This window comes from Actinia tenebrosa, unplaced genomic scaffold, assembly GCF_029948245.1.
Source record: "Actinia tenebrosa isolate PJP-AT-01 unplaced genomic scaffold, QUT_ActTen_1.0 PGA_scaffold1__47_contigs__length_23844297, whole genome shotgun sequence".
NCBI lineage: Eukaryota > Metazoa > Cnidaria > Anthozoa > Actiniaria > Actiniidae > Actinia > Actinia tenebrosa.
This window is the reverse complement of record NW_028292578.1, coordinates 22,604,902-22,630,991: the sequence shown is the minus strand read 5'-3', so window position 1 is coordinate 22,630,991 and position 26,090 is coordinate 22,604,902. Positions and strand designations below refer to the sequence as shown.

Sequence of the window (26,090 nt, the reverse complement as noted above, 5' to 3'; positions counted from 1 at the left end):
CAACCGATGGCCTTTTATGGAAAGTGCCCCTATATGCAAGGCGCCCCTATATGCAAGGCGCCCCTATATGCAAGGTAACGTTACCAACACTGCTGGCACAAACCGCCATCTCACGACCCCAATATTCCCATGTTGAACATCGTCCGAATCCAGGACATAAATAGGCCGAATATTCACACTAGATTCAAAGGCTTCCCTAAACGATGGATTATCATGAAGCCGCAATCCCTTACGGAACCAGTGGATAGTATTATGTGTCTTTTTACCCGCCATTTTTCATTTATTATTCTTATTTGGTTACGTAACGTGACTTTTGTCCTGCGATCCGCCATCTTGGACGTGAGTCTCTGGGAGACTAAGCTCTAAAGTAATCCCGCGTATGACGTCACTCGTATTAAAACACGACTTCCGGGTCCACAACGAAAAGCACTTCTATAAAGATCTTTTGTTTACTTTTTCTTCGTAACAAGATTTTTTGTTTTTGTCCAAAGTTGTAATTGTTTCAAGTGGAGGTTAAGACATTGAAATCATTTTTTTGCTTTACTTTAGCGGGTTTTTGTGAGCAATTTGGACCCGAAAATACGTCACAACAAAGCTATATACCGCTTTGTATTATAGATCGCATGCGCGTGTTTACGATTCAAGATGGCGGACGAGAAGGGAGAGGTGTTAACCATCCTTGAACGACGAATCGACGAGCTAGAAAATGACAAGCCAATGGTAGCAATATTTAATACACAAATAAAATATTTAATCCACGAATAAAATATTTAAATCATGGCTTAAATATTTAAAAGTGTAAAAAATATACTTAATTTAAACTTTAATTTTTTTATTTATTCCTTTTTTAATTTTCTGAAGTTTAAAATTTTTATTTAATTCTACAGATTTTTATTTAAACTTCATAAATATCTTTAAAATCAAAATTATTTATTTAAACTTTACATTTTCATTTAATATTCCTGGGACGGGCTCGGCCAAATCTGTCTGGGAACGAGAATCGAATGCTAAAAACAAAAATGGCTACCATGGGTGACAGCGTAAACAGAAGTGAAGAGAGGGAAAAGGTCGGAGAAAAACTCTTTTCCTCTCTTCGCTTCTGTTTACGCCATTGGTACATTTACATTTACCAAATTACAAGCACGCCCTCTCTTCGAGGCTTAAGTGCTCGGGTAGGTCAGGATCAAAGTTAGTGTTCTAATTTACAGACCCCACTTTTAAATGCATTAACATTTGGGGCTGTGACTAATTCAGCGGGTAGATTGTTCCATTGATTTATTGTCCATGGTAGAAAGCTGTATTGTATATATGTTTTTTTCTCGAGAGGAATCTTAAAGGATCTGTTGTGATTATTTCTTGAGTTTCTTGTCAAGGGTATCAGTTCATTACAGAGATCTACATCAACTAAGTTGTTTATAAATTTGTACAGCATAACTAATCACTGGTCAGCTCTGCGCTGCTTAAGACTGCGCCAACCAAGCTCTTCCAACATTGCGGTACAATTGATTCGCGGCTGTAGTTGTTACAAGCAAATCTGGCTGCTCTTCTCTGAACCATTTCGATCTTATTTTGGTTCACTTGGGTAAAAGGGTCCCACACAGTAGACCCATACTCAAGATGAGGATGAACAAGGGTTTTGTATGCGTTAGCTTGATGTGTTTTTGGTGAATTTGCAAGTTCCGTCTCAGAAAGCCTATGGATGAATTTGCTTTCTTGAATACAGAGCATATATGTTCATTCCAAGAGAGCTTATGATGTACAGTGACACCAAGGTGCTTAACTGCATCTTTTTCCTTAAGCTTCAAGCCTGTAATCTATGATTACGTCCTACACAACCAGACCCTTAAGGAAAAAGATGCAGACCTACGCCATGTGACTCAAAGCACATTACACTTGTCAGGGTGGAAAGACATCTGCGACTTATTTTCCCATTCTTCAAGAAGTTTAAGATCTTTCTGTAAGGTGGCAGCATCAGTTTCAATAGCCACAGTCATATACACAGTAGTATCATCCGCAAATAGTCGAACTTTGGACTGTAGTTTAGCTGGAAGATTGTTGATATATATTAAAAATAGTATCGGTCATTAAAAATAGTATCGGTCAGGTATCGTAGCCATTTTTGTTTTTAGCATTCGATTCTCGTTCCCAGACAGATTTGGCCGAGCCCGTCCTAGGAATATTAAATGAAAATGTAAAGTTTAAATAAATAATTTTGATTTTAAAGATATTTATGAAGTTTAAATAAAAATCTGTAGAATTAAATAAAAATTTTAAACTTCAGAAAATTAAAAAAGGAATAAATAAAAAAATTAAAGTTTAAATTAAGTATATTTTTTACACTTTTAAATATTTAAAGCCATGATTTAAATATTTTATTCGTGGATTAAATATTTTATTTGTGTATTAAATATTGCTACCATTGGCTTGCCATACTAGAATCAAAAGTTTTAAGCAATGAAGAAGATTTGAAGAAATTTCAAAACGAATCGGTAAGCTAGGCTCACTTTTCCTAAATCAAAGTCAGAATTTTCTAGATTTTAAGACGACCATAAAATCTCGTATTGATATTGTCTTACTCAATAAATTGGTGTGATATTTGCTCTTGGAATAATTCTTGTCAACAGTGCTTAGATACTCTGGTACGAGTTCAAAATGAACTACAGCGGTTGTCTACGAAATATTATCGAATATCAGAAACATGGAAAAAGAGTAAGTTTAGTCTATATTGGTTCAATAACTTCAAAAATACAGTGTGCAAATGAAAATAGTCTTTCCCTTGTGGGGAGGTTATGGATCAATTTACTATCCCAACATCTTCAGCTGTTTACAAATAAAATGGAATCTGATTTAGATTACTATTGAATTGAATCATGCTGTAATTGTTTCTTTAGTAAAGGAGCTGGAGAACTATCTATCCACAGAGTTCCTGGAGAGAGTTGCATTAAGTGATGACGTCAAGGCAGATATCATCATGGCAGGTGACTATACATGGAATATTTGATTCTCATGTTACTAAGGTTTTTGTTCGAAAGAACGGATGATGTGCACCACCAATGCACTGCTTTTCGCCAATGAAATTAACCCAGGTCTGATTTCCAGGCAGGCTTTGGGGAAGCACCGGTGGCGTGCGCTGCTAATGCACCGCCTCTCACCAATGCGGCCAGAGTTCGAGTCCTTGTTTGTTGGTTCTCTCCTGTGCTTCGAGGGTTTTTCTCCGGGTTCTCCAGTTTTCCTCCCTCCTCAAAAATCAACTTCTAAATTCTAATTCGATCTTTGGGCTTTCACTTAGTTTGGAGCCTAGCTCTGTTGTGATTGTCCCACGCTGTGATACAACAGCGATATGCTTTATAGGCTCAATGTCATATGTGAGTAAATGTAGGAACTTGTTGGTTCTCTCCTGAGCTTTAAGGGTTTTCTCAAGCTTTTTTGGTTTCCTCCCTGTAAAGCTTGAATACAAGCCTCAGATTCAGGAGACTGAGTGAACACTGGCTGCATTTATTATTATTTTTTAACATTTGATTTACCAATACTATTGTATAAAATCCAAGGTGAAAACCAGTTGCAATCATGCTGTGAAAAGCTTCATGAAATCGAGGACCTCAAAAAAATTGTGAGCACAGAACCACTGAAAGGTATTATTATTATATATATTATATTATTATTATTATTATTATTATTATCATAACTTTTTTCTCTTTGATAGTACAGTTTTTTTAAGTTACCATTTTCCATTTGTCACTGCTTTATCTAACAATCTCTTTGATTTCATTTTCCTCTAAATATTTTATTGTATTCATTTTTCCCTTTCCCATTTATGCCATTTTTCATTTACCTTTATTCCCATTTGTTGTGATATCCAGACTATCATCCTTTCATACTTTATCTTCAGTTGTTGGAATTAATTGCTATCATGTTAATAATGATAAAGACAAATGAATGAATGAATGAATAAGTGGAAAAGTACACAATGCACTATTTTTGATGTCATTGTTGTTAATGTTTTGCAGATCTTCCTACCTTGTCTTCCAAGATGCAGCCATTGATTGAAGTTCAAATCAACCACCAGGTATGTCACAACAATGTAGTACCACAGGAACCCCAACATTTGTACCCCAAAGTAACGCCACAGGGCTCCCAATAGACCCTTTTAGCTTGCACATAATATTTTCCCATTTTAAACCACATGTCATTCCCTTGAGTACCATTTCTTTGTTTAATGGTTGTGCATAAGAAGACACATGAGTCTGGAAAAAATCAAATAAAAAATCTTTTTCTCAAGAGAATGACACATTGTCTGAAAAGGGAAAACTTTATACCTAAGGTAAAGAGGCCTACAACTGTATTACATTTGTTCTGTTTTTTCCTTCCAGTAATTCTGTTTGAATAATTTGTCTTCTGTTTGATAGGAAGAAACAGAACATACAAGTTCACAACTTAACAAGCTTCTTTCTCATTACAACAATATTGTATCCTTTCAGTTCTTGGTATGTTAGTATGTGAACAGAGAGGATGGAGAAAAGGAAGTAATTAGGGAGGTTGATGGATTTGGAAAGCAGTTCAGATCAAATGCTTCCCAAAATTTTTTTTTTCTGTTTTTTATTCCCTCTCATTTTTTGTCTCTTGCCGTTTATTTTCTTATGTATTTCTTCATTCCTTCCTTCATTCGTTCCTTCCTTCCTTCATTCCTTTGTTCGTTCCTTTGTTCGTTCCTTCCTTGTATTCTATCTTTCTTGCTTGCTTGCTTCCTTTCTTTCTTCCTTTCATTCTTTCTTTCTTCCTTTCTTTCTTGTTTTTTCTCTCTGATTTTTTCCATTTCCCACAAGTCTTTCATTCATTAGTCCATTATGCAGTCGCACCCTGTTAATCATCAGACAGTATTAGTTACATGTAAAGTAATCCATATGTATTCTGTATGTTTTCCTTGACCAACCATCCACAGGTTTCCATGTTATCAAAGCAATTCATTGAATGGGATAATATCTTAACAAGAATGGAAGTAGATCTGGACACCAAACCTTTAGAATAAATTATTCATCAAATATCCAAGCCTTATAACCTAGTACTGTATAGCAGAGTACAAACACTATAAGTGTGTAACATAAATACCACTAAATACTGCTAGATTATGCTAATCCTATTGTTTTTTATTGTTTAATTTAATTTACTACTAAATAGTGCAAAGTGTTGCACACTTTTAGTGTTTGTACTCTAGTTTAAGGAAAATACTCACAAATTAAGGGGTTTGTGGGGAGATGTGGGATGGTTTATTTAATGTATAGATTGAGATTTAAACTTCTGCACGACACTCAAAATAACAATAAATATTAACCTTTGAATCCATGTTTTTATCATTGGAATCAAAATCCTGTGAAAATTGTTTATCATCTTGTTTCTTCCTGCAAAAAGTTACGTGATAAAGTTACTTTTAGGTATACAATTCAGTAAGAAAACTAGTTGTAAAAGACAACGTTTCGCTGTCATCTTGACAACAGTTTTTATACGACCTGATGATGTTGTGGAGAAGACAGTGAAACGTTGTCTTTTACAACTAGTTTTCTCACTGAAAAGTTACTAAAATTACAAATTGTAAACAAAATAACTGGTTTCCTCTGAAAACAAACTCAAAGATGGAACAATAAATATGACTTTACCTTATCACTCTTTATTTTCCATTATAATTAAAATATTAAGGGTAAAAAAGCTACTTTTCACAAACATATTATTATAATAATATTTTATCTACAACCTAAGACTATCTAAGAAATTTAATGTAAAATCAAAAACTAGCAGAAAAAACACTAGTGCAAATATCATCATCATACATTTTTCAGGGTTCTCAGGGGTCAGGGAAAAGTCAGGGAAATATGTTTGAAGTTAACCATGAGTATCCGTGTGACACTCATACTGTTTGCAGTTTTCGTATAGACTAATAAATCTTTTCAAATAATGAAAAAATATTGAAGTATTTAGTATCATTTATGCCTGACAGTTTAATTACGTTGGGTATCCTGTGTAATATGATAAGAGCGAGGCCTAGGTAAAAGTTAGGCATGTAGCCCATGCTTGCCCATGTGGCCCAACAAGGTCAGGGAAACTGTTATTTAGTCAGGGAATTTTCATTTTCAAAATGGCTGGGAACCCTGTTTTTAGTAGGTTATCATTAGTTTTATCTCATATAGAAAACCTTTGGTAACATTCTACAAAGCCTAACACACTGAAATTGTCTGCAAAATTATGCTATGGAGTATTCCTATTATTTCTGAATCAAAGCTTAATGTTATATCAGTGTTTATAGATTCTTAGGAGAGGAGAGGGAGAAGGGGAGATCCCCTCTAAAGGGTACACAAGGAAAAAAGACTAGACAATCAACACAAGACAAGGACAGGAGCATCCTATTTTGTGTTTAAGGTATGGAACAGTTTTCTCCCCTTCTTTCTCATGCTGTCAATCTAAATTTCACTTTCATTCTTCTCGTCGCTGTCCACGTTTAACTGCTCATACGAGTTGACAGTAACATCCAGAGCGATGCTGGTTGGTTTGTTGTCTTGGCCACGCCTGCGGTTACGATAGACTATGACCAAGAGGACTATTGTGAAGAGAAAGAACAACCCGCCAACGCCTCCTAATCCACCAATGAGTTGCTTGGACTTTAATAATCCTGTCAAAACAGGAAATCAAATTATATTTTTTACACGAACTCTTAATGGACATTGATTTACAGACCTCAATAGACCTGGACCAAAAGACTTAGAGGGATAGACCTACTGACCTTGATAGACCTGGACCAACAGACCCAGAGGGCTATATCTACAAACCTCAATAGACCTAGACCAACAGACTTAGAGGGATAGACCTACTGACCTTGATAGACCTAGACCAACAGACCCAGAGGGCTATATCTACAGACCTCAATAGACCTGGACCAACAGACTTAGAGGGATAGACCTACTGACCTTGATAGACCTGGACCAACAGACCCAGAGAGCTATATCTACAGACCTCAATAGACCTGGACCAACAGACTTAGAGGGATAGACCTACTGACCTTGATAGACCTGGACCAACAGACCCAGAGGGCTATATCTACAAACCTCAATAGACCTGGACCAACAGACTTAGAGGGATAGACCTACTGACCTTGATAGGCCTGGACCAACAGACCTAGAGGTCTAGACCTACTGACCTTGATAGACCTGGACTAACAGACTTAGAGGGATAGACCTACTGACCTTGATGGACCTGGACCAACAGACCTAGAGGTCTAGACCTACTGACCTTGATAGACCTGGACCAACAGACCCAGAGGGCTATATCTACAGACCTCAATAGACCTGGACCAACAGACCCAGAGGACTATATCTACAAACCTCAATAGACCTGGACCAACAGACTTAGAGGCCTAGACCTACTGACCTTGATAGACCTACTAACAGACTTAGAGGGATAGACCTACTGACCTTGATTGACCTGGACCAACAGACCTAGAGGTCTAGACCTACTGACCTTGATAGACCTGGACCAACAGACCCAGAGGGCTATATCTACAGACCTCAATAGACCTGGACCAACAGACCCAGAGGGCTATATCTACAAACCTCAATAGACCTGGACCAACAGACTTAGAGGCCTAGACCTACTGACCTTGATAGACCTGGACCAACAGACTCAGAGGGCTGGACCTAGAGCCATTACTAAGATCTTACCTTGTTGATTGTTACTCTTATCGTTGATCTTGCCTCCTTTCAATGGTCCAGCAGACAAGTCATATGCTGTGGAGCCATCAGCAGCTTCTCGACGTACTCTGGAGCTGCTGATACAACCTTGTGCGCACCTTGAGTTGTTTGTGTTACGATGACAGACAATCAGCTCACAGTGTAGATACACCAGGAAGGTGTTGGAATACACAAAACGAAACGATCTGATGGAGAACCGCTGGACTTTACTGTTTGGGTTGTACCAATAATTCATGGTTGAGTCGCGTACGCATCTGTCAAAAGAGTAAAATGTCTTATCAGGTGTTTGAATATCAGTTTTAAGTTAAAGATGTCAAAGATTTGTTGACACTAAGCTGAGGTGAGTGAGTCCCTTACCCTCTCTGTAGAAACACATGCTGTGGAGTCGCATTGGGATCATTAGAAGGCGTAGCACGACAATTCTCAGCAAACACGACCAGATCAGCGTTGGTATTCTTGACTTCATACTGAACCCACAGAGGCTGGTTTGGGTAGACAACCACTGGGTAAGCGAAAACTGAGTAAGGTTTTAAATAGCTAGAAGTCTGGTAGAAATCCATGGAGAAGGTGAAGTTGCCATAGGATCCTGTGAAAAGAGATCAAGAACTTCGACTGGATTTCATACATTTCAAAAATCATATTTTCGCAAGTTTTGAACTCAGTTCCTTTAAACTTCCCTGTCGACAATAATTGTAATCTGCTCTTTCTAGGTTTGGTAATTTTTTCTCGTCTTACTCTTTCAAAACTATACCTGATATAAAAGCTCAATCCAGCACCAATGTATTATATAAGTAGTATCAAAGGGTGCCATGGTCCCTTCCTCTTGGCAATAAAATGGTGGCTTTGTAAAATTCATATGGTAATCTTAATTTGCTTTTCTAACTCTTGTAAAATTCAAACGTAAAACGTAATGCCATTTTTGTTGGTTCGGTGCTTCGGGGGCTTTGGTCATGCCCCCCATCCCCCCCCCCCCCCCCCCCCTCCCAATTCGGAAAATTCTGGATACGTCTCTGAGGTGCTCATCTTGGTTTTTATCTGAGTTCTCCACTTTCCTAATTCCAATTTAATTATTAAATTCCGTATTATCAATATTATCCTCAAAACTTAAGGACGCGATGTTCTGCGCAAGACAATAATTTCCATCAAATTCCAATACCTTCAGACGCAACCACTGTCTTCTTTGATGGTGAAAAGGACGCACTGACAAAACGGCTTCGTTCATACGAACAGAAGAACCGTAGGAGAAGATTTCTGTCACGTGTGATAGTCAGACCATTCACTACTGATTGGTAGCGGTTGTCAGTCTTCACCTGCGATTCATACATACAATTTACGATAACTTACGAATTTCTCGCGCGCTGATTGGCTATAAAAATTTCTCGCGCACTGATTGGCTATACAAATTTCTCGCGCACTGATTGGCTGTACAAATTTATCGCGTGATGATTGCCTTTTTCTAATCAATAAGAGGACAGACACAAAAAACTGATGTCAATTTGTTAAAAATACGCAATGTATTTGGCTGGTCAATGACAATAATTTATACTGTGGTGATAACAAGTTTATTTTCCATAAATACAAAAAGTTAAACCGCTCACGGTACCCCGGGATCGTAGAGTTGGAGTAAAAACAATACACGTTCGAAACAACGGTATGGTTACAAACGTACGTGTTTCACACAGTTTCTATAGTATTCAAGTTCTCTTTTTATTCGATCGGGTTTTTTTCTGCTGAAGATACGATTCAAATGATTTACCTCGTTCCAGAATGTGATTGTTTTCTGGTTTTCTGTGTACGTCGTACCACATCGGTCCAGAGGTGCACGAAGTCTCCTTGTGCCAGGTGTCTTTGTCGCTCTACATGATGGGTCGTTCAGGTGCAGATTACGCCAATCAATGTCAGAGAAGTACGAGTCTTCCAAGTCAATTTGCATGTAATTCTCGCCGCAAGTTACATTTGTTTTAAGGTCTGGAATGGAAAATGTGGCCTCATTAACGGTTGTGGTTGATATAAGGTTTTTGTTGTTTGTAGTGTAGTTGTGGTGATGGTGGTGGTAGTCATGGTGGTGATGGTGGTAGTCGTGGTAGTGGTGGTCATAATGGTAGTGATGGTGGAAGCATAGACCTCTTCGACTTGGGCGTAATGTTTTCCCATTTCAGACCACGAGTCATTCTATTGAGAATAATATTCTTTGTTTGAGTTGTATCCATATTCATGCTCACCCGCTAATTTCCGTGGTCGGAAATTATATAAAAAGCACCAAATCTGTGCTCAACTTACTTGATTCACATTGTCTGCCACTGTATCCACTTGGACAAGAGCAGTAATACCAGTCACGACCACCCCGGCAAGTACCTCCGTTACGACAAGGGTTATTGTTACACTGATGCAAATCTAGATTCAAAATGAATAGTATCTCTCATATTAGAATAGCATTTTTCCAGTTAAACCGGTCTAATGGTGTTAGTTGGGCATCAACTGTGGCGTCATATACAATGTTATTGTTACTTGCTAGTCTGACACTATTGCCCAGTGTATCCATAATGACACGAACAATGATATCCTCTATTAAACCCTTTATTGTAACAAGTGCCTCCGTTACGACAAGGGTTACTGTTACACGGGTACATGCCTATGAGGACAGGGCCGCAACCAGAACTTTTACAGGGAGGGTGCACATCGAATAAAATCGGACCATTGATCGTTTTTTTTTTTTTTTTTTTTAAATTTTATTACCAACTGAGTGGCGTAACTAGGGATCTTGCAGGGAGGTGCACAGGCAATAATTTGCAGAACCAAAAAGAAAAAAAAGGTAACCAAAAGAAATCAGAATCAAAAAAAAAAAAAACAAAACAAAAGGAGATGGATGAGCGGACCTTAAGCATCCAGGGCTCCCCCCTGGTTACGGCCCTGGTGGATTAGATATGGGGCTTATTATATAAACTACAGTGTTTTACAAGGATTTAAGCTCAGTGGTAAAAGCGTCTGCCGACTTAGCAAACAGATGAGTTTGCAGGTTCGAATCCCACCTGGAGCTCGGAATATTTTTCCAAGAAGAATTAGCTTGATGAAATATAATCTTTATGTCTACCATAGTGACCATAAGGGTAATATACCTGTTTGGCATTGTCTACCGGTGTAGCCATTAGGACAGGAACAGGAATATCCTCCATAATAACGATTGTAACAAGTGCCTCCATTACGACAAGGGCCACTGTTACACGGGTACATGTCTAGATTCAAGATGAATAGGTTATCAGTTAGAATAGAAGCATTCCCGTTAAACTGGTCTAGTCTATTAGTCTATTGTTTGAATGTTACTTACAAGTCTGACATTGTTGTCCAGTGTATCCAGAAGGACAGGAACATCTGTACCAGCCAACACCACCCTGACAAGTCGCTCTGTTACTACAAGGGTTACTGTTACACGAGTTAATGCCTAAGTGAATTAGAAATGTGGTTTCTCATATTAGGAAAGAAAATTTAATGTTTATTTACTCAAAGATGTACGGAATCTTTTGGGCCACGATTTGATGCAATACCACCTATCTATCCATTTTTCCAAGAACAATTAGCTTGATGAAATATAATCTTTATGTCTACCATAGTGACCATAAGGGTAATATACCTGTTTGGCATTGTCTACCAGTGTAGCCATTGGGACAGGAACAGGAATATCCTCCATAATAACGATTGTGACAAGTACCTCCGTTACGACAAGGACCACTAGTACACGCCATGTCTAGATCCAAAATGAATAGGTTATCTCAGTTAGAATAGCAGCATTCCCGTTAAACTGGTCTGATGATTTTGGGGATCAATTGTAGCGTCAAATACAACATTGATCTATATATTGCATGACTGTTACTTACAAGTCTGACATTGTTGTCCAGTGTATCTAGAAGGACACGAACATCTGTACCAGCCAACACCAGCCTGACAAGTACCTCTGTTACGACAAGGGTTACTGCTACACGAGTTAATGCCTAAGTGAATTAGAAATGTGGTTTCTCATATTAGGAAAGAAAATTATCTCGTCATACCTGTGTTTATTTACTCGAAGATGTACGGAATCGTTTGGGCCACGATTTGATGCAATACCACCTATCTATCCATTCAATGAGCAACATGTACTTGCAATAACCATCTTACCATTTCAACAATTCCCCCATCCACATATTTTACAGTTGGAAATGTCACGAGGCATTTGGTCCAACTGTAAAATACTATCATATAGTATAATAAACAGTTGATAAGCATATTCTAGAAACCATACCAATGTATGCTTAAGAGTCCAAATATGTTGAAAATGAAGATGTGTGCGCGGCTGGTTTGAGTTTCTCCTGAAGTTTGAAAAGTTTATTTTTATTTTCTTTTGTTTTACGATATCCTTTCTCTCTAGAAAAGATGGAAAACTTGATAGAAAAACTCTTGGATCGAGGAATAAATCCAACAAGAAAGTGGATCTGACCTGGGAATGATGTTAAGACCAGGAATCAAGCCTGGACATAAAAGTGACTGTACCGTAACACAAAATAACTCTTGATAATTAAGACATGAGGATAAGCATGTATAAAAGATACCATATGGCCACTACTAAACATACCTGTTTCACATTGACTACCGGTGTACCCATTAGGACAGGAACAGGAATATCTTCCATTATAACGATTGTAACAAGTGCCATTATTACGACAAGGGCCACTGTTACACGGGTACATGTCTAGATTCAAAATGGATAGATTTTCTCATATTAGAATAGCAGCATTCCTGTTAAACTGGTATAATTATTTCAGTTGGGGATCAGCTGTAGCGTCGAATACAATGGTCTATTGCTTGACTGCCCAGTGTAACCATAAGGACTGGTACAGGTGTAATATCTTCCATAAGGATTACTATTATGACAGGCGTTTCTGTTACGACAAGGGTTAGTACTGTTACATGCTATGTGTAGATTCAAAATAAATATATATATTTTTAATGTTAGAATTGCCGCTGCATTCCCGTTAAATTGGTGTAATGATTTTCAGAGATCAAATGTGGCTTAAAACAGAATATTCTGTTGTTGGACTGTTACTTATTAGTCTAACATTGTTGTCCAGTGTATCCACTTGGCTGACAAGTACCTCTGTTACGACAAGGGTTACTGTTACACAGCTACATGTCTACGTGGATTAGAAATCAGCGGGGCTTATTATATAAACTACAGTGTTTTACAAGGATTTTAACTCAGTGGCAAAAGCGTCTGCCGACTTAGCAAACAGATGAGTTTGCACGTTTCAACCCCACCTGGAGCTCGGAATATTTTTCCAAGAACAATTAGCTTGATGAAATATAATCTTTATGTCTACCATAGTGACCATAAGGGTAATATACCTGTTTGGCATTGTCTACCAGTGTAGCCATTGGGACAGGAACAGGAATATCCTCCATAATAACGATTGTGACAAGTACCTCCGTTACGACAAGGGTCACTAGTACACGCCATGTCTAGATCCAAAATAAATAGGTTTTATTATATAGTTACCAATGAAATATCTATTTTTCTCTATTTCGAAAAATTCATATCTTCACACGTGAAAATAACATGTTATTTTCACGTGTGAAAATAACACCATTGCGATGGCTATTCAAAAAAAAACACGGAAAGAATTGCCTGAAAAAGCCAAAACATACTTCATTGATAATTATATAATAAATTGAATATTACATGGGTGCTTGGAGATACGCAATTTATCTTCTCGTGTTGAAAATCTCTCACTCGTTCGCTGCGCTCACTCGTGAGAGATCTTTTCAACACTCAAAGATAAAATTCGTATCTCCAAGCGCCCATGTAATATCCTCTATATCTCATTTAGAATAACAGCATTCTCGTTAAACTGGTCTGATGATTTTGGGGATCAATTGTAGCGTCAAATACAACATTGGTCTATATATTGCATGACTATTACTTACAAGTCTGACATTGTTGTCCGGTGTATCCAGAAGGACACGAACATCTGTACCAGCCAACACCACCCTGACAAGTACCTCTGTTACGACAAGGGTTACTGTTACACGAGTTAATGCCTAAGTGAATTAGAAATGTGGTTTCTCATATTAGGAAAGAAAATTATCTCGTCATACCTGTGTTTATTTACTCGAAGATGTACGGAATCGTTTGGGCCACGATTTGATGCAATACCACCTATCTATCCATGCAATGAGCAACATGTACTTGCAATAACCATCTTACCATTTCAACAATTCCCTCATCCTTCCCCCTCAAATCATTCATAATTCATAAGGGAAGGCACCGATCAAGTTACACCTGGTCGACCAACACTGATCCAACACTGATTTGGATTTAATTAATGGGGTATTCCTATTACCTTACCTGTTATGTTGCCAATGCCACATATTTTACAGTTGGAAATGCCACGAGGCATTTGGTCCAACTGTAAAATACTATCATATAGTATAATAAACAGTTGATAAACATATTCTAGAAACCATTCCAATCTATGTATGTGTATGTGTACCCGAATAAATAAGAGGCTTAAGAGTCCAAATATGTTGAAAATGAAGATTTGTGCGCGGCTGGTTTGAGTTTCTCCTGAAGTTTAAAACGTTTATTTTTAATTTCTTTTGTTTTACGATATCCTTTCTCTCTAGAAAAGATGGAAAACTTGATAGAAAAACTCTTGGATCGAGGAATAAATCCAACAAGAAATTGCATCTGACCTGCGAATGATGTTAAGACCAGCAATCAAGCCTGAACATCAAAGTGACTGTACCGTGACACAAAATAACTCTTGATAATTAAGACATGAGGATAAGCATGTATAAAAGATACCATATGGCCACTACTAAACATACCTGTTTCACATTGACTACCGGTGTACCCATTAGGACAGGAACAGGAATATCCTCCATTATAACGATTGTAACAAGTGCCATTATTACGACAAGGGCCACTGTTACACGGGTACATGTCTAGATTCAAAATGGATAGATTTTCTCATATTAGAATAGCAAAGTTGCTGCTAAACTGGTATAATTATTTCAGTTGGGGATCAGCTGTAGCGTCGAATACAATGGTCTATTGCTTGACTGCCCAGTGTAACCATAAGGACTGGTACAGGTGTAATATCTTCCATAAGGATTACTATTGTGACAGGTGTTTCTGTTACGACAAGGGTTACTGTTACATGCTATGTGTAGATTCAAAATGAATATATATATATTTTTTAATATTAGAATTGCCGCAGCATTCCCGTTAAATTGGTGTAATGATTTTCAGCGATCAAATGTGGCTTAAAACAGAATATTCTGTTGTTGGACTGTTACTTATTAGTCTAACATTGTTGTCCAGTGTATCCACTTGGCTGACAAGTACCTCTGTTACGACAAGGGTTACTGTTACACAGCTACATGTCTACGTGGATTAGAAATCAGCGGGGCTTATTATATAAACTACAGTGTTTTACAAGGATTTTAACTCAGTGGCAAAAGCGTCTGCCGACTTAGCAAACAGATGAGTTTGCACGTTTCAACCCCACCTGGAGCTCGGAATATTTTTCCAAGAAGAATTAGCTTGATGAAATATAATCTTTATGTCTACCATAGTGACCATAAGGGTAATATACCTGTTTGGCATTGTCTACCAGTGTAGCCATTGGGACAGGAACAGGAATATCCTCCATAATAACGATTGTGACAAGTACCTCCGTTACGACAAGGGTCACTAGTACACGCCATGTCTAGATCCAAAATAAATAGGTTTTATTATATAGTTACCAATGAAATATCTATTTTTCTCTATTTCGAAAAATTCATATCTTCACACGTGAAAATAACATGTTATTTTCACGTGTGAAAATAACACCATTGCGATGGCTATTCAAAAAAAACACGGAAAGAATTGCCTGAAAAAGCCAAAACATACTTCATTGATAATTATATAATAAATTGAATATTACATGGGTGCTTGGAGATACGCAATTTATCTTCTCGTGTTGAAAATCTCTCACTCGTTCGCTGCGCTCACTCGTGAGAGATCTTTTCAACACTCAAAGATAAAATTCGTATCTCCAAGCGCCCATGTAATATCCTCTATATCTCATTTAGAATAACAGCATTCTCGTTAAACTGGTCTGATGATTTTGGGGATCAATTGTAGCGTCAAATACAACATTGGTCTATATATTGCATGACTATTACTTACAAGTCTGACATTGTTGTCCGGTGTATCCAGAAGGACACGAACATCTGTACCAGCCAACACCACCCTGACAAGTACCTCTGTTACGACAAGGGTTACTGTTACACGAGTTAATGCCTAAGTGAATTAGAAATGTGGTTTCTCATATTAGGAAAGAAAATTATCTCGTCATACCTGTGTTTATTTACTCGAAGATGTACGGAATCGTTTGGGCCACGATTTGATGCAATACCACCTATCTATCCATGCAATGAGCAACATGTACTTGCAATAACCATCTTACCATTTCAACAATTCCCTCATCCTTCCCCCTCAAATCATTCATAATTCATAAGGGAAGGCACCGATCAAGTTACACCTGGTCGACCAACACTGATCCAACACTGATTTGGATTTAATTAAGGGGGTATTCCTATTACCTTACTTGTTATGTTGCTGCTGCCACATATTTTACAGTTGGAAATGCCACGAGGCATTTGGTCCAACTGTAAAATATTATCATATAGTATAATAAACAGTTGATAAACATATTCTAGAAACCATTCCAATCTATGTATGTGTATGTGTACCCGAATAAATAAGAGGCTTAAGAGTCCAAATATGTTGAAAATGAAGATTTGTGCGCGGCTGGTTTGAGTTTCTCCTGAAGTTTAAAACGTTTATTTTTAATTTCTTTTGTTTTACGATATCCTTTCTCTCTAGAAAAGATGGAAAACTTGATAGAAAAACTCTTGGATCGAGGAATAAATCCAACAAGAAATTGCATCTGACCTGCGAATGATGTTAAGACCAGCAATCAAGCCTGAACATCAAAGTGACTGTACCGTGACACAAAATAACTCTTGATAATTAAGACATGAGGATAAGCATGTATAAAAGATACCATATGGCCACTACTAAACATACCTGTTTCACATTGACTACCGGTGTACCCATTAGGACAGGAACAGGAATATCCTCCATTATAACGATTGTAACAAGTGCCATTATTACGACAAGGGCCACTGTTACACGGGTACATGTCTAGATTCAAAATGAATAGATTTTCTCATATTAGAATAGCAGCATTCCTGTTAAACTGGTATAATTATTTCAGTTGGGGATCAGCTGTAGCGTCGAATACAATGGTCTTATTGCTTGACTGCCCAGTGTAACCATAAGGACTGGTACAGGTGTAATATCTTCCATAAGGATTACTATTATGACAGGCGTTTCTGTTACGACAAGGGTTAGTACTGTTACATGCTATGTGTAGATTCAAAATAAATATATATATTTTTAATGTTAGAATTGCCGCAGCATTCCCGTTAAATTGGTGTAATAATTTTCAGGGATCAAATGTGGCTTAAAACAGAATATTCTGTTGTTGGACTGTTACTTATTAGTCTAACATTGTTGTCCAGTGTATCCACTTGGACAGGAACATCTGTACCACCCAACACCACCCTGACAAGTACCTCTGTTACGACAAGGGTTACTTTTACACAGGTACATGCCTACGTGGATTAGAAATCAGCGGGGCTTATTATATAAACTACAGTGTTTTACAAGGATTTTAGCTCAGTGGCAAAAGCGTCTGCCGACTTAGCAAACAGATGAGTTTGCACGTTTCAACCCCACCTGGAGCTCGGAATATTTTTCCAAGAAGAATTAGCTTGATGAAATATAATCTTTATGTCTACCATAGTGACCATAAGGGTAATATACCTGTTTGGCATTGTCTACCAGTGTAGCCATTGGGACAGGAACAGGAATATCCTCCATAATAACGATTGTGACAAGTACCTCCGTTACGACAAGGGTCACTAGTACACGCCATGTCTAGATCCAAAATAAATAGGTTTTATTATATAGTTACCAATGAAATATCTATTTTTCTCTATTTCGAAAAATTCATATCTTCACACGTGAAAATAACATGTTATTTTCACGTGTGAAAATAACACCATTGCGATGGCTATTCAAAAAAAAACACGGAAAGAATTGCCTGAAAAAGCCAAAACATACTTCATTGATAATTATATAATAAATTGAATATTACATGGGTGCTTGGAGATACGCAATTTATCTTCTCGTGTTGAAAATCTCTCACTCGTTCGCTGCGCTCACTCGTGAGAGATCTTTTCAACACTCAAAGATAAAATTCGTATCTCCAAGCGCCCATGTAATATCCTCTATATCTCATTTAGAATAACAGCATTCTCGTTAAACTGGTCTGATGATTTTGGGGATCAATTGTAGCGTCAAATACAACATTGGTCTATATATTGCATGACTATTACTTACAAGTCTGACATTGTTGTCCGGTGTATCCAGAAGGACACGAACATCTGTACCAGCCAACACCACCCTGACAAGTACCTCTGTTACGACAAGGGTTACTGTTACACGAGTTAATGCCTAAGTGAATTAGAAATGTAGTTTCTCATATTAGGAAAGAAAATTATCTCGTCATACCTGTGTTTATTTACTCGAAGATGTACGGAATCGTTTGGGCCACGATTTGATGCAATACCACCTATCTATCCATGCAATGAGCAACATGTACTTGCAATAACCATCTTACCATTTCAACAATTCCCTCATCCTTCCCCCTCAAATCATTCATAATTCATAAGGGAAGGCACCGATCAAGTTACACCTGGTCGACCAACACTGATCCAACACTGATTTGGATTTAATTAATGGGGTATTCCTATTACCTTACCTGTTATGTTGCCAATGCCACATATTTTACAGTTGGAAATGCCACGAGGCATTTGGTCCAACTGTAAAATACTATCATATAGTATAATAAACAGTTGATAAACATATTCTAGAAACCATTCCAATCTATGTATGTGTATGTGTACCCGAATAAATAAGAGGCTTAAGAGTCCAAATATGTTGAAAATGAAGATTTGTGCGCGGCTGGTTTGAGTTTCTCCTGAAGTTTAAAACGTTTATTTTTAATTTCTTTTGTTTTACGATATCCTTTCTCTCTAGAAAAGATGGAAAACTTGATAGAAAAACTCTTGGATCGAGGAATAAATCCAACAAGAAATTGCATCTGACCTGCGAATGATGTTAAGACCAGCAATCAAGCCTGAACATCAAAGTGACTGTACCGTGACACAAAATAACTCTTGATAATTAAGACATGAGGATAAGCATGTATAAAAGATACCATATGGCCACTACTAAACATACCTGTTTCACATTGACTACCGGTGTACCCATTAGGACAGGAACAGGAATATCCTCCATTATAACGATTGTAACAAGTGCCATTATTACGACAAGGGCCACTGTTACACGGGTACATGTCTAGATTCAAAATGGATAGATTTTCTCATATTAGAATAGCAAAGTTGCTGCTAAACTGGTATAATTATTTCAGTTGGGGATCAGCTGTAGCGTCGAATACAATGGTCTATTGCTTGACTGCCCAGTGTAACCATAAGGACTGGTACAGGTGTAATATCTTCCATAAGGATTACTATTGTGACAGGTGTTTCTGTTACGACAAGGGTTACTGTTACATGCTATGTGTAGATTCAAAATGAATATATATATATTTTTTAATATTAGAATTGCCGCAGCATTCCCGTTAAATTGGTGTAATGATTTTCAGCGATCAAATGTGGCTTAAAACAGAATATTCTGTTGTTGGACTGTTACTTATTAGTCTAACATTGTTGTCCAGTGTATCCACTTGGCTGACAAGTACCTCTGTTACGACAAGGGTTACTGTTACACAGCTACATGTCTACGTGGATTAGAAATCAGCGGGGCTTATTATATAAACTACAGTGTTTTACAAGGATTTTAACTCAGTGGCAAAAGCGTCTGCCGACTTAGCAAACAGATGAGTTTGCACGTTTCAACCCCACCTGGAGCTCGGAATATTTTTCCAAGAACAATTAGCTTGATGAAATATAATCTTTATGTCTACCATAGTGACCATAAGGGTAATATACCTGTTTGGCATTGTCTACCAGTGTAGCCATTGGGACAGGAACAGGAATATCCTCCATAATAACGATTGTGACAAGTACCTCCGTTACGACAAGGGTCACTAGTACACGCCATGTCTAGATCCAAAATAAATAGGTTTTATTATATAGTTACCAATGAAATATCTATTTTTCTCTATTTCGAAAAATTCATATCTTCACACGTGAAAATAACATGTTATTTTCACGTGTGAAAATAACACCATTGCGATGGCTATTCAAAAAAAACACGGAAAGAATTGCCTGAAAAAGCCAAAACATACTTCATTGATAATTATATAATAAATTGAATATTACATGGGTGCTTGGAGATACGCAATTTATCTTCTCGTGTTGAAAATCTCTCACTCGTTCGCTGCGCTCACTCGTGAGAGATCTTTTCAACACTCAAAGATAAAATTCGTATCTCCAAGCGCCCATGTAATATCCTCTATATCTCATTTAGAATAACAGCATTCTCGTTAAACTGGTCTGATGATTTTGGGGATCAATTGTAGCGTCAAATACAACATTGGTCTATATATTGCATGACTATTACTTACAAGTCTGACATTGTTGTCCGGTGTATCCAGAAGGACACGAACATCTGTACCAGCCAACACCACCCTGACAAGTACCTCTGTTACGACAAGGGTTACTGTTACACGAGTTAATGCCTAAGTGAATTAGAAATGTGGTTTCTCATATTAGGAAAGAAAATTATCTCGTCATACCTGTGTTTATTTACTCGAAGATGTACGGAATCGTTTGGGCCACGATTTGATGCAATACCACCTATCTATCCATGCAATGAGCAACATGTACTTGCAATAACCATCTTACCATTTCAACAATTCCCTCATCCTTCCCCCTCAAATCATTCATAATTCATAAGGGAAGGCACCGATCAAGTTACACCTGGTCGACCAACACTGATCCAACACTGATTTGGATTTAATTAATGGGGTATTCCTATTACCTTACCTGTTATGTTGCCAATGCCACATATTTTACAGTTGGAAATGCCACGAGGCATTTGGTCCAACTGTAAAATACTATCATATAGTATAATAAACAGTTGATAAACATATTCTAGAAACCATTCCAATCTATGTATGTGTATGTGTACCCGAATAAATAAGAGGCTTAAGAGTCCAAATATGTTGAAAATGAAGATTTGTGCGCGGCTGGTTTGAGTTTCTCCTGAAGTTTAAAACGTTTATTTTTAATTTCTTTTGTTTTACGATATCCTTTCTCTCTAGAAAAGATGGAAAACTTGATAGAAAAACTCTTGGATCGAGGAATAAATCCAACAAGAAATTGCATCTGACCTGCGAATGATGTTAAGACCAGCAATCAAGCCTGAACATCAAAGTGACTGTACCGTGACACAAAATAACTCTTGATAATTAAGACATGAGGATAAGCATGTATAAAAGATACCATATGGCCACTACTAAACATACCTGTTTCACATTGACTACCGGTGTACCCATTAGGACAGGAACAGGAATATCCTCCATTATAACGATTGTAACAAGTGCCATTATTACGACAAGGGCCACTGTTACACGGGTACATGTCTAGATTCAAAATGGATAGATTTTCTCATATTAGAATAGCAAAGTTGCTGCTAAACTGGTATAATTATTTCAGTTGGGGATCAGCTGTAGCGTCGAATACAATGGTCTATTGCTTGACTGCCCAGTGTAACCATAAGGACTGGTACAGGTGTAATATCTTCCATAAGGATTACTATTGTGACAGGTGTTTCTGTTACGACAAGGGTTACTGTTACATGCTATGTGTAGATTCAAAATGAATATATATATATTTTTTAATATTAGAATTGCCGCAGCATTCCCGTTAAATTGGTGTAATGATTTTCAGAGATCAAATGTGGCTTAAAACAGAATATTCTGTTGTTGGACTGTTACTTATTAGTCTAACATTGTTGTCCAGTGTATCCACTTGGACAAGTACATCTGTTACGACAAGGGTTACTGTTACACAGCTACATGCCTACGTGGATTAGAAATCAGTGGGGCTTATTACATAAACTACAGTGTTTTACAAGGATTTTAGCTCAGTGGCAAAAGCGTCTGCCGACTTAGCAAACAGATGAGTTTGCACGTTTCAACCCCAACTGGAGCTCGGAATATTTTTCCAAGAACAATTAGCTTGATGAAATATAATCTTTATGTCTACCATAGTGACCATAAGGGTAATATACCTGTTTGGCATTGTCTACCAGTGTAGCCATTGGGACAGGAACAGGAATATCCTCCATTATAACGATCGTTACAAGTACCTCCGTTACGACAAGGACCACTACTACACGCCATGTCTAGATCCAAAATAAATAGGTTATCTCAGTTAGAATAGCAGCATTCCCGTTAAACTGCATGGTCTGATGATTTTGGGGATCAATTGTAGCGTCAAATACAACATTGGTCTATATATTGCATGACTGTTACTTACAAGTCTGACATTGTTGTCCGGTGTATCCAGAAGGACACGAACATCGGTACCAGCCAACACCACCCTGACAAGTACCTCTGTTACGACAAGGGTTACTGCTACACGAGTTTATGCCTAAGCGAATTAGAAATGTAGTTTCTCGTATTAGGAAAGAAAATTATCTCGTCATACCTGTGTTTATTTACTCGAAGATGTACGGAATCGTTTGGGCTACGATTTGATGCAATACCACCTATCTATCCATGCAATGAGCAACGTGTACTTGCAATAACCATCTTACCATTTCAACAATTCCCCCATCCTTCCCCCTCAAATCATTCATAATTCATAAGGGAAGGCACCGATCAAGTTACACCTGGTCGACCAACACTGACCCAACACTGATCTGGATTTACTTAAGGGGGTATTCCTATTACCTTACCTGTTATGTTGCCAATGCCACATATTTTACAGTTGGAAATGCCACGAGGCATTTGGTCCAACTGTAAAATATTATCATATAGTATAATAAACAGTTGATAAACATATTCTAGAAACCATTCCAATCTATGTATGTGTATGTGTACCCGAATAAATAAGAGGCTTAAGAGTCCAAATATATTGAAAATGAAGATGTGTGCGCGGCTGGTTTGAGTTTCTCCTGAAGTTTAAAACGTTTATTTTTAATTTCTTTTGTTTTGCGATATCCATTCTCTCTAGAAAAGATGGAAAACTTGATAGAAAAACTCTTGGATCGAGGAATAAATCCAACAAGAAATTGCATCTGACCTGCGAATGATGTTAAGACCAGCAATCAAGCCTGGACATCAAAGTGACTGCACCATAACACAAAATAACTCTTGATAATTAAGACATGAGGATAAGCATGTATAAAAGATACCATATGGCCACTACTAAACATACCTGTTTCACATTGACTACCGGTGTACCCATTAGGACAGGAACAGGAATATCCTCCATTATAACGATTGTAACAAGTGCCATTATTACGACAAGGGCCACTGTTACACGGGTACATATCTAGATTCAAAATGGATAGATTTTCTCATATTAGAATAGCAGCATTCCTGTTAAACTGGTATAATTATTTCAGTTGGGGATCAGCTGTAGCGTCGAATACAATGGTCTTATTGCTTGACTGCCCAGTGTAAAAATAAGGACTGGTACAGGTGTAATATCTTCCATAAGGATTACTATTATGACAGGCGTTTCTGTTACGACAAGGGTTAGTACTGTTACATGCTATGTGTAGATTCAAAATAAATATATATATTTTTAATGTTAGAATTGCCGCTGCATTCCCGTTAAATTGGTGTAATGATTTTCAGGGATCAAATGTGGCTTAAAACAGAATATTCTGTTGTTGGACTGTTACTTATTAGTCTAACATTGTTGTCCAGTGTATCCACTTGGACAGGAACATCTGTACCACCCAACACCACCCTGACAAGTACCTCTGTTACGACAAGGGTTACTGTTACACAGGTACATGCCTACGTGGATTAGAAATCAGTGGGGCTTATTACATAAACTACAGTGTTTTACAAGGATTTTAGCTCAGTGGTAAAAGCGTCTGCCGACTTAGCAAACAGATGAGTTTGCACGTTTCAACCCCAACTGGAGCTCGGAATATTTTTCCAAGAAGAATTAGCTTGATGAAATATAATCTTTATGTCTACCATAGTGACCATAAGGGTAATATACCTGTTTGGCATTGTCTACCAGTGTAGCCATTGGGACAGGAACAGGAATATCCTCCATAATAACGATTGTGACAAGTTCCTCCGTTACGACAAGGGTCACTAATACACGCCATGTCTAGATCCAAAATAAATAGGTTTTATTATATAATTACCAATGAAATATCTATTTTTCTCTATTTTGAAAAATTGATATCTTCACAAGTGAAAATAACATGCTATTTTCACGTGTGAAAATAACACCATTGCGATGGCTATTCAAAAATACACGGAAAGAATTGCCTGAAAAAGCCAAAACATACTTCATTGATAATTATATAATAAACAGAATATTACATGGGCGCTTGGAGATACGAAATTTATCTTCTCGTGTTGAAAATCTCTCACTCGTTCGCTGCGCTCACTCGTGAGAGATCTTTTCAACACTCGAAGATAAATTTCGTATCTCCAAGCGCCCATGTAATATCCTCTATATCTCATTTAGAATAACAGCATTCCCGTTAAACTGGTCTGATGATTTTGGGGATCAATTGTAGCGTCAAATACAACATTGGTCTATATATTGCATGACTGTTACTTACAAGTCTGACATTGTTGTCCAGTGTATGCATAAGGACACAAACATCGGTACCAGCCAACACCACCCTGACAAGTACCTCTGTTACGACAAGGGTTACTGTTACACGAGTTAATGCCTAAGTGAATTAGAAATGTGGTTTCTCATATTAGGAAAGAAAATTATCTCGTCATACCTGTGTTTATTTACTCAAAGATGTACGGAATCGTTTGGGCCACGATTTGATGCAATACCACCTATCTATCCATGCAATGAGCAACATGTACTTGCAATAACCATCTTACCATTTCAACAATTCCCTCATCCTTCCCCCTCAAATCATTCATAATTCATAAGGGAAGGCACCATCAAGGTACACCTGATCGACCAACACTGATCCAACACTGATTTGGATTTAATTAAGGGGGTATTCCTATCAGCTTACCTATTATGTTGCCAATGCCACATATTTTACAGTTGGAAATGCCACGAGGCATTTGGTCCAACTGTAAAATATTATCATATAGTATAATAAACAGTTGATAAACATATTCTAGAAACCATAACAATGTATGTATGTGTATGTGTAACCAAATAAATAAGAGGCTTAAGAGTCCAAATATATTGAAAATGAAGATGTGTGCGCGGCTGGTTTGAGTTTCTCCTGAAGTTTAAAACGTTTATTTTTATTTTCTTTTGTTTTACGATATCTTTTCACTCTAGAAAAAATGGAAAACTTGATAGAAAAACTCTTGGATCGAGGAATAAATCCAACAAGTCGAAATTGGATATGACCTGGGAATAATGTTATGACCAGGAATCAAGCCTGGACATCAAAGTGAGATTACCGTAACACAAAATAACTCTTGATAATTAAGACATGAGGATAAGCATGTATAAAAGATACCATATGGCCACTACTAAACATACCTGTTTCACATTGACTACCGGTGTACCCATTAGGACAGGAACAGGAATATCTTCCATTATAACGATTGTAACAAGTGCCATTATTACGACAAGGGCCACTGTTACACGGGTACATGTCTAGATTCAAAATGAATAGATTTTCTCATATTAGAATAGCAGCATTCCTGTTAAACTGGTATAATTATTTCAGTTGGGGATCAGCTGTAGCGTCGAATACAATGGTCTATTGCTTGACTGCCCAGTGTAACCATAAGGACTGGTACAGGTGTAATATCTTCCATAAGGATTACTATTGTGACAGGTGTTTCTGTTACGACAAGGGTTACTGTTACATGCTATGTGTAGATTCAAAATGAATATATATATTTTTAATATTAGAATTGCCGCAGCATTCCCGTTAAATTGGTGTAATGATTTTCAGCGATCAAATGTGGCTTAAAACAGAATATTCTGTTGTTGGACTGTTACTTATTAGTCTAACATTGTTGTCCAGTGTATCCACTTGGACAGGAA

General features: G+C 37.5%; 2 protein-coding genes across 2 annotated transcripts in view; one reads left to right on the top strand and one right to left on the bottom strand.

Moving 5' to 3' along the window:
- Nucleotides 1-1,019: 1,019 nt before the first annotated feature.
- On the top strand, nucleotides 1,020-5,655 carry LOC116286714 (dynactin subunit 3). The gene is made up of 8 exons (XM_089032519.1): nucleotides 1,020-1,188; nucleotides 2,437-2,489; nucleotides 2,625-2,709; nucleotides 2,892-2,978; nucleotides 3,549-3,632; nucleotides 4,008-4,066; nucleotides 4,407-4,466; nucleotides 4,940-5,655. Exons 1-8 carry the CDS (start codon nucleotides 1,020-1,022, stop codon nucleotides 5,024-5,026), a joined length of 684 nt encoding a protein of 227 aa, XP_088888645.1. The 3' UTR covers nucleotides 5,027-5,655.
- The window catches only part of LOC116286709 (uncharacterized), a 68,019-nt gene continuing 47,571 nt past the window's right edge, over nucleotides 5,643-26,090 (bottom strand). Inside the window, exons 10-38 of the mRNA XM_089032518.1 lie at nucleotides 25,578-25,694; nucleotides 24,673-24,786; nucleotides 24,096-24,209; nucleotides 23,295-23,411; nucleotides 22,392-22,505; nucleotides 22,144-22,257; nucleotides 21,377-21,493; nucleotides 20,474-20,587; nucleotides 19,896-20,009; nucleotides 19,126-19,242; nucleotides 18,223-18,336; nucleotides 17,644-17,757; nucleotides 16,843-16,959; nucleotides 15,940-16,053; nucleotides 15,362-15,475; nucleotides 14,592-14,708; nucleotides 13,689-13,802; nucleotides 13,110-13,223; nucleotides 12,340-12,456; nucleotides 11,606-11,719; nucleotides 11,362-11,475; nucleotides 11,059-11,172; nucleotides 10,850-10,966; nucleotides 10,014-10,127; nucleotides 9,490-9,701; nucleotides 8,890-9,043; nucleotides 8,091-8,319; nucleotides 7,704-7,987; nucleotides 5,643-6,658 (exon numbers count right to left, since the gene is read on the bottom strand). Of these exons, the coding sequence (XP_088888644.1) occupies nucleotides 6,450-6,658; nucleotides 7,704-7,987; nucleotides 8,091-8,319; nucleotides 8,890-9,043; nucleotides 9,490-9,701; nucleotides 10,014-10,127; nucleotides 10,850-10,966; nucleotides 11,059-11,172; nucleotides 11,362-11,475; nucleotides 11,606-11,719; nucleotides 12,340-12,456; nucleotides 13,110-13,223; nucleotides 13,689-13,802; nucleotides 14,592-14,708; nucleotides 15,362-15,475; nucleotides 15,940-16,053; nucleotides 16,843-16,959; nucleotides 17,644-17,757; nucleotides 18,223-18,336; nucleotides 19,126-19,242; nucleotides 19,896-20,009; nucleotides 20,474-20,587; nucleotides 21,377-21,493; nucleotides 22,144-22,257; nucleotides 22,392-22,505; nucleotides 23,295-23,411; nucleotides 24,096-24,209; nucleotides 24,673-24,786; nucleotides 25,578-25,694 (3,848 nt within the window). The 3' untranslated portion in view covers nucleotides 5,643-6,449. The remainder of the gene's footprint in view (nucleotides 6,659-7,703; nucleotides 7,988-8,090; nucleotides 8,320-8,889; nucleotides 9,044-9,489; nucleotides 9,702-10,013; nucleotides 10,128-10,849; nucleotides 10,967-11,058; nucleotides 11,173-11,361; nucleotides 11,476-11,605; nucleotides 11,720-12,339; nucleotides 12,457-13,109; nucleotides 13,224-13,688; nucleotides 13,803-14,591; nucleotides 14,709-15,361; nucleotides 15,476-15,939; nucleotides 16,054-16,842; nucleotides 16,960-17,643; nucleotides 17,758-18,222; nucleotides 18,337-19,125; nucleotides 19,243-19,895; nucleotides 20,010-20,473; nucleotides 20,588-21,376; nucleotides 21,494-22,143; nucleotides 22,258-22,391; nucleotides 22,506-23,294; nucleotides 23,412-24,095; nucleotides 24,210-24,672; nucleotides 24,787-25,577; nucleotides 25,695-26,090) is intronic.